At 40.7% G+C, this 13,582-nt stretch overlaps 1 protein-coding gene across 1 annotated transcript; it reads left to right on the forward strand.

The window, feature by feature from the left end:
- Positions 1-721: 721 nt before the first annotated feature.
- LOC131145682 (uncharacterized) lies at positions 722-1,471 on the forward strand. Its single transcript, XM_058094881.1, has 3 exons — positions 722-844; positions 968-1,128; positions 1,174-1,471. Exons 1-3 carry the CDS (start codon positions 722-724, stop codon positions 1,469-1,471), a joined length of 582 nt encoding a protein of 193 aa, XP_057950864.1.
- The last annotated feature ends 12,111 nt before the right edge of the window (positions 1,472-13,582 follow it).

Raw genomic sequence — 13,582 nt, forward strand, 5'->3', positions numbered from 1 at the left:
TTACTAAGAGGTGTCTTACCCAAGCTTAAAAATATTTCAGGAAACCCAGACAGACAGGCAGACCGAACTCCACGTCGTTAGGGGCAATTTATGCTACCTTGCTAGGAAGGTGAGTTTTGAACTAAGATCAGTTGGTTTTGATGTATGATCCTAGTTTTATCTTTTAGTGTCTTTGGGGATTGTATATATATTTACAGAAATATTGTGGATTGTGAATAGCTCTGGTACTGTTATTATGGATGAATTTTATATTGTACGTTGCTTAGGCGTCCATTATGCATGACAGGTGTGTCCCCTTTACCCACGGGTTTGGGTTGACTTCGCTATATCTTCATTTAATGGTATCAGGGTATTCAATGTGATTGATTATGTAGTAAAATAAGCAGGTCATTACAATTTGGTATCAGAGCCTAGGTTGCTAGGTTTTGTAGATTTTAGAATGCAGCGGAAACAATACCAGAGTATAGGATAAAGGAATTGAGGTCTCGTTTTGTAGTCTAGATAGAGGACTTCCGTGATGGTTTATGTGTCTTTCCTGGGATGACAATTTCAGGAAAGTTATGGTAAAGTATTGTCAGGTTGGGTATCTAGGTTACAAGATTGAACCTTGAATTGAGATCAAGGATGAAAACCAGTTAAGGATATGATATACTAGTTAAATGATTTGTGTGGGGTATGTTGTGGTAATAGGGTCCTAAGCTAAGTTTATTGTATTTTTAAGATGGACCTTGGAGGTGGTAGCGCCCATACTAGTGGTAATGAGGGTGCTGGGCTCTCAGGTGTAGCTGGTGGCGACTCAGACGCAGTACTACGCAGCGTGACTCAACAAGTCATGGCTGAAATTGTTAGGAACTCCAGAGAGCAGGGAGGTCCGTCTGCAGGCCATAGTAGTTCGGTTGAGAAGTTTAGTAAGATGAATCCTCCGGATTTCTCAAAAGGAACTGATCCTGCGGTCGCTGAGAACTAGGTGCATGAAATTGAAAAGGTGCTGACAGTACTCCAGTGTAGGGAGGAGCAGAGGGTGCTATTTGCTACTTATAAACTGGCAGAAGAGGCCAAGAGATGGTGGATAGCAGTGAAACTCCTGGAGCAGGAGAGAATAGTGCCTATAGAGATGACATGGGATCAGTTTAAGGAAGTATTTTTTGATTGATACTTTCCATCCTTGTCTAGAAAAGTCAAGATAGAGGAGTTACTGAACCTAAAGCAGGGAGAGCAGACAGTGCAACAGTACGTGGCGAAGTTTATTGAATTATCTCGCTTTGTCCCGTACATTATTCCAGACAAGACAAAGAAAGTAAGACGATTTGAAAGAGGCTTGAGGCAAGAATTACATAAGCAGGTATCAATACTGAAATTGCAAGATTTTTCTGAGCTGGTAAACAGAGCAGCTATGGTAGAAGCCGGAGAGCGGTTGGAGGCTGAAGAGCATAAACATAGAAAGAGATTCACGCCTTTTGGTTCCCAGTAGGGGTCCAGTCAGGGTTCGTGGAAGAGAGGTGGTGATTACAGGGATCGGAGGTAGGAGTCAGGGAGTTTTGGGTTTCAGGGTATGCAGTCATTTTTAGCTTGTCAGACTTATGGGAAGAGGCGCCTGGGTGAGTGTCACGTTGGGCGAGGTATTTGCTACCAATGTGGGGAGCCAAGGCACATGATGAGAGATTGTCAAACTCATATTGGAGCTACTCCCGCTCCTAGACCTGCTCGGGGAAGTTATCAGACAACTCGTGGAGGTTAGCAAAGGAATATAGCTCCAGCGAGAGTTTACGCTTTGACATCGGGTGATGCTACGACAGCATGCGACGTGGTGACAGGTATGGTTAGCATGATTTTATTTAAAGTTATTGTATTATTTGATTCAGGGGCCACACACTCGTTCGTGTCTATGGAATGTATTAAATTATGTGGGGCAGAAACGCAGTTATTAGACACTAAACTGTTAGTAACTACACCGACCGGGTTAGTAGTGAGGTGTAGTAGGGTGCTCCGAGGCTGTCTAGTTGATATCCAGGGGAAAGTTCTATCTACTGATTTGATAGTGCTGGATATGCATGGGTTTGATGTAATATTCGACATGGATTGGCTGGCAACTAACTTTACCAGTATAGGTTGCAGGTTGAAAGAAGTGATTTTTCAACCTCCGAGAAGACCAGAATTTAGGTTCATAGGGCGCGAGTGCAATCCCCGCCTCAATTAGTATTAGCCATCTAGGCGAGGAGACTACTTCTGAGTAGTTGTTAGGGATTTGTGGCCTTTATTAAAGAAATGTCAGGGAATGAATTGAAGTTTGCTAATACGCCAATGGTGAAGGAGTTTTTAGATGTCTTTCTAGACGAGCTACCCGGTTTACCTCCTAATCGCGAGGTGGATTTCTCTATCGATCTATTTTGAGGGACATCGCGGATCTCTAAAGCTCCTTACAGAATGGCGCCAGAGAATTGGAGAACTTAAAGATCAGTTGCAAGATTTGCTAGATAAGGGATTTATATGACCTAGTGTATCTTTGTGGGGAGCTCCAGTATTAATTGTAAAGAAGAAAGATGGGACCATGAGGATGTATATGGATTATAGGGAAATTAATAAGGTAATAATCAAGAATAAGTATCCTCTACCTCATATAGATAATTTATTTGACCAACTCCAGGGTACACAGGTGTACTCCAAGATTAATCTCAAATTGGATTATCATCAAGTAAAGGTAAGGGTAGAAGACGTATTGAAGACAACCTTTCGGACCAGGTATGGGCATTATGAGTTTCTTGTTATGCCTTTTAGTTTGACGAATGCTTCTGCAATATTCATGGATTTGATGAATAGAATCTTCCACCAATATTTAGACCAGTTTGTTGTGGTTTTCATTGATAATATACTGGTCTATTCGAGGAGTTATGAGGAGCATGAGATATACTTGAGACATGTACTTCAAACACTTGGGGAGAAGAAGCTGTACACCAAGCTTAGCAAGTGTGAGTTTTGGCTCGAGAAGGTTGCATTTTTGGGGCATGTTATTTCAGGGGATGAAATTTCTGTGGACCCCAGCAAGATTGATGCAATGGTGAATTGGGCTAGATTGAGGAACGTTTAGGAAATCAGGAGTTTCTTGGGGCTGGCTGGTTATTACCATCATTTTGTAGAGGGTTTCTTAGCGTTATCAGGGCCTCTGACACGACTGACTAGAAAGAACGTCAGGTTTGAATGGGGCGATGGTTGTGAGCAGAGGTTCTAGGAACTGAAGCAAAGGCTTGTCACGGCACCGGTGTTGATCATTCCGTCAGAAGGTGAGGGTTATGTTATCTACAATGATGTGTCCTTGAAAGGGCTCGACTGTGTATTGATGCAAAATGGTAGGTTTGTAGCTTATGCTTCTAGGTAGTTGAAAGAATATGAAAAGAACTACCCTATCCATGATCTAGAATTGGCTGCAGTAGTACACGCGTTAAATATTTGGAGGCATTACCTGTATGACGAGCGGTACGAGATATTCTCCGACCACAAAAGTTTAAAGTACTTTTTCACTCAGAAGGAACTAAATATGAGTCAGAGAAGGTGGTTGGAGCTTATTAAGGATTTTGATTGTAGTATCAGTTACCACTCAGGGAAAGCAAATGTGGTAGCTGATGCGCTGAGTAGGAAATTTGTGGGACCAGCACTAGCAATTATGGAGGTTCAGCACCTGATCCTAATGGATCTGGAAAGACTTGGTATAGAATTGATAGATAGTGATCCTCGAGTATTTATTGCCAACTTAATTGTGCAGCCTACATTACAGGAAAGAATAAAAGTTGTTTAGGAAGAGGACCCGAAATTAGTAGAAGTAATAGTCAGAGTACGGGATGGTCAGGGAGAGGAGTTTAATATTTTAGATGATGGAGTTTTGCGGTTTCGTTCTAGATTATGTGTTCCTGCTGATGCTGATATTAGGAGGACCATCCTAGAGGAGGCTCACAGATCTTTATACAAAGTTCATCCCGGTAGCACAAAAATGTGTAGAGATCTGTGGGAGTCTTACTGGTGGAGTGGCATAAAGAAGGAGATTGTTGAATATGTAGCTCAGTGTTTGATGTGTCAGTAGGCTAAGACTGAGCACCAAAGGCCGGTGGGGTCGTTGCAACCACTATTCATCCTAGAGTGGAAGTACGATCACATATTTATGGATTTTGTTTCAAGTCTGTCGTCAACATTACATGGTCAGAATGCAATCTGGGTGATCATGGATCATTTGACGAAGACAGCCCATTTCCTTCCCATTAAGATCAACTACTCCATGGATAGACTAGCGAAGATTTATATTTAGGAGATAGTCTGTTCTCACGGTGTGCCAGTGTCTATAGTTTAAGATCAAGACTTGTGTTTTACGTCACGATTTTGGAGGAGTTTGTAGGAAACTCTAGGGTCTTAGTTATCTTTTAGCACAACGTTCCATCCTCAGACAAATGGATAGACTGAGAGGACGATCCAGATATTAGAAGATATGCTTTGAGTGTGCATGCTAGATTTTGGGGGTAGTTGGACTCAATTTATGCCACTGGTGGAATTTGTGTACAACAATAGCTATCAGGCCAGTATTGGCATAACACCATTTGAGGCGTTCTATGGAAGAAGATGTCGTTCTCCTTTATACTGGGATGGGATAGGTGAGCGGTGAGTTGTGGGGCTAGAGTTGGTGATATAGGCGTATGATAAGGTTCGGCTCATCAAAGGTAGGATTAGTGCAGCTTAGAGCCAGCAGAAAAGTTATGCCGACGCTCGCCACAGGAAACTGGATTTCAATATTGGAGACCATGTGTTTTTAAATATAGCTTCGTTAAAGGGAGTTATGAGATTTAGAAGGAAGGGACTTAGTTGTCACGCCTCGAACCCGGCAATGGGTCCTAGGTGTGAATTTTAGTAACTTAACATGTCCTTGTATCATTCAAACACACATTATACCATACAGTGTAACGACCTGCTTTTTTTTTCACATATTTTTTTTTTATATAAATAAATTATCATCACATCATACATTCCAGCTCAGCAGGTCACAATCCACCTGGGCCCGTGGGCACCAGGGATATAACAAAACATACAGCAGAAGCCTACGCAGCAGAAAGTACAAAATTATATTCATCTCATCATAATGTGCATAACACATCCCAGAGTCACTACAATTACTATCTCACAGTATATACATCTCAAAAATGAAATCTAGGGACAATCCCCACAAAACCTAACTGTCCCTACCAAAAACTTACCCTTCCAAAGAGGGCAAACAACTGATCTAGATCAGCGGGGCTTTTCCCGCTCTCCTATTAGGGGCTCCTGAAAAATGTATAAGATTTAGGGGTGAGACACCTCTCAGTAAGGGAAATAAACTAATACCAGTGTGTGGCAACATGAGTATTCTGTGTTCTACATATACCATACATAACATATTCAATACTGTTTATCAAATATGGGAAAATATATGCATATCAACAAATAGCAGAATATACTGCATTTTCATAACATATCTCATCTCATACACTAATAATAACATAAAACAATCCTGGTAGGTTAGCTGGCTGTTGTCATGTATTACCCCCACATGACTGGGTTGTGTGGCCCGAAGGCGGGACCTGACAATGGTTGGCCGACCACTGCCAAGTCAAACAGTAATCTGTAGGTCCGATGGGTCTACCCAGACTGGTCCGTACACCAGGGGCGATAACAGCACACTTCTTGAAAATAACCACATCGACCATCCAATCTCACACCACTCCGTACAGCGGCGTTAACACAGATATCATGATCACGAGGACCATGGACACATAGCAACGGTACCGTGCAAGTGCTAGCCTAGACCAAGCCAACCAGGTTCTGATATCATATACATATACTAAAACCGTGATACATAAATATCTTATATCATTTATTTTCACATCAATCATATCATTTCACATATATACGTGTATCATGAAAATCATCGGCCCGTACGCCGGTATTACACATTTTAACATAGCACGGTCCGTACGCCGGCAAATCACATAGCACAGCCCGTACGCTGGCAAACCACATAGCACGGCCCGTACGCCGGCAAATCACATAGCACAGCCCGTATGCTGGCAAATCACATAGCACGGCATATACGCCGGCAAATCTCATCCACATAGCACGGCCCATACGCCGGCAAATCACATATTCATATAAAAATATCTCGGCCCGTACGCCGGTTTTCCATCATAGAAATCCATATCGTCCTCATTCAAAAAAAAAAAACAGTATTTCACAACATTTTTATACTCATGCCACACTAAACAAATTTTCTACGTATTCAACATATCATCATTTAAACAGTATTTTCCAAATATAAATCATATATATAAATATATTTATTTTTCCTGAAACCAGATGCTATATATATATACATACATTTTCTCAAAACAAAACTAGCTTAGTTTATCCCCTTACCTGATTCCTGAAAAGCCCCTAAGAAAATCTTTCCCGTACCCACAAGGTTCTCAACTCAATACCCTGAAAATGAAAACTCGCAGAATTAAAGTTTAGTATTTTCGTACGTACAATATTTTCTATAACTACCACTAAGTCAAATTCGACTTAAAAATCTTACCTCAACTTAGGGATGATTCCCAACGTTCCCAATCAATACCCTGGAACTGAAAATTTTCAGTATTAAAGTTCAGTATTTTTACGCGTATATTACTTTCTTCAACTGTCAAAAATCCAAATATTGAATATAAAGCCTTACCTTGGATTTGGGATGAAATCCAACTTCGTTTTCCTGACGATCCGTTCTGGCAGACTTGTAGAGAACTTCGCCAGGAGCATCGTGGTGGTTTCGGTTTGTCGATCCGGCGTAAAACTAGCCCGGAATCGAAGAGAGAGAGTCGTAGGAGAGAGAGAGATAGAGAGAGAGAGAGAGAGCACTTCCACAAATATCCAATTTAACTTCTTGAAGAAGCTTCCCACTTTATATATATATATATATATATATATATATATACACCTTTAACCTTTATGCTAAATACATATCATAATAACTTATATATATATATATATATACACACACACACACACACACACACACACACACACACACACACACATATATATATATATATATATATACATGCTTCAATATATATATATATATATATATATATATTTTCCTTATCATACTATTCATTTTACTATTTAATTTAATTAATTAATTTTATTTTATTATTTTATTATTATTATATATACATATATATATATTTTTAAATTAAATTTTATTATTATTATTATTTTCCGGATACTACATACAGTGTAAGGGTCCAACCCCGTGGGGTTCCCGTACACTTTAATCACATTTACTAACATAGTTTACGCAGCGAAAAAATAGTCAAACTATTACAACATGCCATACCATACCAGAGTCTATACAACCCAACATCTAGGTCCCATAATACAAAACAATGCCCCGGGTGTCTACAAAACCCAACACAACAACCCGACCATAACCCAGTACTTACGCTAGTACTAAACGCAACTAGACCGACACCCACACTCCCAACACTAGGATGCTAGTTCCAGCTACTCGAGGGACGTGAAATACATTTGTATAATCTGGGCGAGACACCTCTCAGTAAAGACGAATCAAGTTATATCAGTGTGTGGCATATGAGTGTTATTTTAACATAAAACATGACACAATTCAAGTATTTTATCAATACAGCTATAGTAAAATCACAATAAAGTTCCAGTATATCTCACAAAACACATGATCCATATACAGTGTTGTCACACTCTTCAGTATGAAACCGCTTTGCATTACACGGCATCCCCGACGTATAGCATAGCCCTAGGCTCCCTTGGGTTGCCGGTATGATATCTAGTGAATGCTCACCCTTCGGTGATCAACCGGTATAGAAAGTGATATTTCACACCTTCCTCCTATGGTATTATACCGACCCATTTCCACATCTAAGCCTTCGGGGATAAGCCGGTGCGCTTCGACTATCATCAACGTTCGACCTTATTCCGACTCGACATTTTCACAAAACTTGGAACATTTTGGGAACTCACGTGTAATGATCTGAGGAATAATGGTATTTAAATAATAAAAGAGAGGAAAATGGAAACAGTAACAGAAGGAGGCAACCAACTTCGTCGACAAACGTGCACTTTGGGGTGTAATCCAAGAAAATTTTCCAGGCCTCGTCAACGAACACAGGAGTTTCGTCGACGAGGGTTCTTCAGGATCTCGTCGACGAGGTACTGTCTTGTCGACGAGAAGATACCGAGAGAGGATCTTGAGAAGTCTGAAATTCAGCGACAAAGGTGCAGGTTTGTTGACGAACTTTCTACAGGACTCGTCAACGAGGTGACGTGGCTCATCGATGAATCCCACAGTATAAATAGCCTGAACTTCTTTTTTAAGCTTAATTTTCGGTGCAGAGCTCTCTCTCTCTCTCTCTCCTCCCTTCGGTTCCCCTCCCTTCTCTCTTTTATATTGGGTCGGATTTCCATTGGTTCGAGGATCTGAGGCCACCACGACGCTCCTAGAGAAGTTCTCTACATATCTACTGGAATGGATCGTCAGTGGAACTCCGTTGAAATTCATCCCTGAGTTAAGGTAAGGCTTTTTATGCCGAATTTGGTCTTTTCATAGTTATAGGAAACGATATTCACGTGAAAATATTAACGTTTTGTTCTGGGGATTGTTGAATTTAGGGTATTGAACGGGGAACCCTACGGGTGCAGGACGAGTGAAATTAGGCGGTTTCTTTTCAGTACTAGGTAAGGGAATAAACTAAAGCAGTTATTTTATATACAATTTATTATTATTTTTTAGCAAATTAATTTTCAGGAAAACATGTTTTATATTGGTATATTATGGTAAAAATGCATACTTGGGAAAATACTGTTGCTATACAGAAAACGCGATTTTAGAATGAAATGTACGGATTTACTTAACTTTGTGTGGCATGAATATTATTTTCATGAAAAGTATTATGATATGATAATTTTATGAATAAGCATGTTTTTAGGAATTATGAAATAATGCAGTATATGATAGTTTTGAAGTACATGATAAATGACTTATTTACTTAGAATGATATGTATGAGATTTTCGGCGCCAGGCCGTGTATGTTATATGTTTTCGGTGCGAGGCAGTATTTATGAAATGTTCGGCACGAGGCCGTACTTACGAAATGTTCGGCGCTAGGCCGTATTTATGAAAGTATAGAAATGCTATCAATCCATTTATGTTAAATGCTATATTATCATGTTATCAGAACCCGGATGTTAGTTTAGTTCAGTTCAGGAGCACAGTACCGTAGTTATATAGATCAGATATCTATGATTAGATTGGTGCTAACCACCCCCCGAGGGGGTGGGAGATGGATAGTCGATCTGGCTTTCAGTGTAGAGTTGTAGATGTCCACCTGGCAGTCCGAACCAGGGTGTGGCGGACCCATCGTATTTATATACATTTTTGACTCGACAATGGTCGACCAGCCATTGTTGGGTCCCGCCTTCGGGCTGCACAACCCGTTATGGGGGGTAATGCATGACATCAACTAGCTATTCATCCTGGGTATGTTTTCAGTACTATCATCTATAACAGACATTTCATGATCAATATGAATTATTAGAAAATATGAAAGTATGTGATTATTCACTATGTTATGATGTATGCTTTTAGATATATGAAATGTACTGAATATGTATAACTGCATTAAATATTTATGTTGTCACACAATTGTATTTAGTTTATTTTCCTTTACTGAGAAGTGTCTCACCCCCGAACATTATATGATTTTCAGGAAACCCAGAAGGACCAACGGGTCATGGCTGCCGTTGAGTTTATTGAGTTACCCCTCTAGGTGGGTAAGCATTGTGCTAGGATCAATGGTTTTGTTGTAGGATCTTCGGAAATACTTTTTGGTGTTTTTGGGTATTTTGGAGATTGTATATAAATACAGAGCGTGATGGATTATAATTAACTTTGGTATTATGTATTCTATGATTTTGAGAATGTGATTTATATTTACTATTGCTTAGGTTTTTGCTGTGAATGATAGGTGTCCCCGTTACCCACGGGTTTGGGTTGACTGTTTTATTTATTTTGCTTATATTATATGGGTATAAAAGAAGGTTGTTAAAATTTGGTATTAGAGTCTAGGATACTAGGTTCTGTAAACTCTAGAATGTAGCAGTAATAATAATACTAGAGTATAGGATAAGGGAATTTGAGGTTTGGTTTTGTAGTCTAGATGTAGGACTTCCGTGGTGGTTTGTGTGATTTTCCTAGGATGACAATTTCAGGAAAGTCATGGTAAACTATCATCGGGTTGGGTATCTAGGTTGCATGATTGAACCTTGAATTAAGATCAGGAGAGATGAATTAATTAGGAAAATATATTATATGAGTTGGATGATATGTATAGAGAAGGGGTTCTAAGTTAAGTTATTTATTTTTCAGGATGGACCCTGGTGGCAGTAGTGCCCACGCTAGTGGGAATGAGGATGTTGGACCCTCAAGTGCTACCGGCAGTGATTCAGATGTTGTTTTGCGCAGCGTGGCACAACAAGTTATGGCAAGAATAGCCAAGAGTTTGAGGGAACAGGGTGGTCCATCGGCAGGTCAGGTAGTTCGATCGAGAAATTCATTAAAATGAATCCTACGACTTTCTCAGGGGGAACAGATCCTGCAGTCGCTGAAAATTGGGTGTAGGAGATAGAGAAAATATTTGCGGTGTTGCAGTGTTCAGAGGAGCAGCGGGTGCTATTTGCTACCTACAGACTGACTGGGGAGGCCGAGAGATGGTGGTCGGCGGTGAAACTTTTGGAGCAGTAGAGGATGGTACCTGTGGAGATTACATGGGAGCGGTTTAAGGAGACATTCTTTGACAAGTATTTTTCGATCTCATCTAGGGAAGCGAAGATTGAGGAGTTCTTGAATTTGAAGTAGGGCCAGCAGACCGTACAGTAGTACGCTGCGAGGTTCATGGAATTATTTCGCTTCGCCCTGTATATTATACTAGATGAAGTAAAGAAGGTACGATAGTTTGAGAGAGGTCTAAGGAGAGAAATATATAAGCAGGTATCGATATTGAAGTTGCATGATTTTGCTAAGGTGGTGGATAGAGCCACTATAGCAGAGATTGGAGAGTGGTTAGAGGCTGAGGAGCAGAGACAGAAGAAGAGATCCACACCTTCCAGTTCCCAGCAGGGAGTTGGCTGTGGTTCGTAGAAGAGAGGTGGCTATTATAGAGATCGGAGGCAGGAGACCAAGAATTGGGGTTTTTAGGGTGTGCAGCCATCTCCAGCTTGCCCGTCTTGCGAGAAGAGACACCTAGGGGAGTGTCGTGTTGGGCGAGGTGTTTACTACATGTGTGGGGAGCCAGGGCATATGATGAGGGACTGTCAGGCTCAAATTGGTGTTGCTCCTCCTCGTAGACCTGCTCGAGGAGGCTACCAGGCACCACGTGGAGGCCAGTAGAGGAATATGGCTCCAGCTAGGGTCTTTGCTCTGACATTGGGTGATGCTGAGGCGGCCGTGGACGTGGTGACAGGTACGATTAATATGTTTTCATTTAAATTTATTGCACTATTTGACTCAGGGGCTACGCACTTATTTGTATCTTTGGGATGTGTTAAATTATGTGGGGCCGAAACATAAGCACTAGATGTTAAATTATTAGTAACTATACCGACCGGGTCAGTAGTGAGATGTAGTAGGGTGCTCCGTAGTTACCCAGTTGATGTTCAGGGGAGGATTCTATCTGCTGATTTGGTAGTGTTAGACATGCATGGGTTTGATATTATTTTCGGCATGGATTGGCTAGCAGCTAATTTTGCCAGTATAGACTGCCATGCGAAAGAAGTAATTTTTAGACCACCAAGAAGACCAGAATTCAATTCACAGGGTCACGAGTGCAATCTCTACCTCAGATGGTTTCAGTTGTTCAGGCGAGGAGACTACTTTTGAGTGGTTGTCAGGGATTCATGGCCTTTGTGAAGGAAATAATAGGGAATGAAGTGAAGCTCACTAGTACGCCAGTAGTGAAGGAGTTTACTGATGTGTTTCCAAATGAATTATCAGGTTTGCCACCTGATCGAGAGGTAGATTTTCCCATTGATCTACTTTCAGGTACATCACAGATCTCTAAAGCACCGTACCGAATGATGCCAGTAGAGTTGGCAGAACTGAAAGATCAGTTGTAGGATTTGCTTGATAAAGACTTCATACGACTTAGTGTATCTCTGTGGGAAGCTCCAATGCTGTTTGTGAAGAAGAAGGACGACTTTATGAGGATGTGTATAGAATATAGACAAATTAATAAAGTGACCATCAAGAACAAGTATCCTCTACCCCGTATAGATGACTTTTTTGACCAACTCCATGGTACACGGGTATATTCTAAGATCGACCTCAGGTCAGGCAACCATCAGGTAAAGGTGAGAGCAGAAGATGTATCGAAGACTACTTTTAGGACCAGATATGGCCATTACGAGTTCCTTGTTATGCCATTTGGTTTGACGAATGCTCCTGCGATATTTATGGATTTGATGAATAGGATTTTTCATCTATATTTAGATCAGTTTATGGTTGTTTTTATTGATGATGTACTGGTCTATTCGAGGAGCTATGAGGAGCATGAGATACATTTAAGGCAGGTTTTGCATATGCTCAGGGAGAAGAAGTTGTATGCAAAGTTCAGCAAATGTGACTTTTGACTCTCGAAAGTTGTGTTTTTGGGACATGTTATCTCAGGAGATGGAATTTCGATGGATCCCAGTAAAATTAAGGCGATAGTGAATTAGGCTAAACCGAGGAACGTCTAGGAGATTAGGAGTTTCTTGGGGTTAGTTGGATATTACCGTCATTTTGTTGAGGGATTCTCAACCTTTTTAGGGCCTCTGACACGACTGACAAGGAAGAATTCCAGATTTGAATGGGACAACAGCTGTGAGCAGAGTTTTCAAGAATTGAAGTAAAGACTAGTCACAACGCCGGTACTAATCATCCCATTTGGGGGGGGGGGGTGAGGGTTATACTATCTACAGTGACACATCCTTGAAGGGACTTTACTGTGTATTAATGCAGAATAATAGGGTGGCGGCGTATGCGTCCAAACAGTTGAAAGAATATGAGAGGAACTACCCTATCTATGATCTTGAACTGGCTGCAGTGGTACACGCATTGAAGATTTGGAGACACTACTTGTACAGCAAGCAGTGTGAGATTTTCTCTAACCACAAAAGTTTAAAGTATTTCTTTAGTCAAAAGGAATTGAATATGAGATAGAGAAGGTGGCTAGAGTTGATTAAATATTTTGATTGTAGCATCAGTTATCACCAAGGAAAAGCAAATTTGGTAGCTGATGTGTTAAGCAGGAAGTCTGCAAGACCAGTGATGGCAGCTATGGAGATTCAACATCCGATCATTATGGATTTAGAGAGACTCAACATAGAATTGGTAGAGAGTGATCCTCCTGTATGTATCTCCAGTTTAGTGGTACAACCTACTCTATAGGAAAGAATTAAAGCTACTCAAAAGGAAGACCCAAAATTAGCAGAGGTGATAGATAGAGTGCAGACTGGTCAGGGTGAG

This window comes from Malania oleifera, chromosome 13 (genome assembly GCF_029873635.1).
Source record: "Malania oleifera isolate guangnan ecotype guangnan chromosome 13, ASM2987363v1, whole genome shotgun sequence".
Classification (NCBI taxonomy): Eukaryota; Viridiplantae; Streptophyta; class Magnoliopsida; order Santalales; family Ximeniaceae; genus Malania; species Malania oleifera.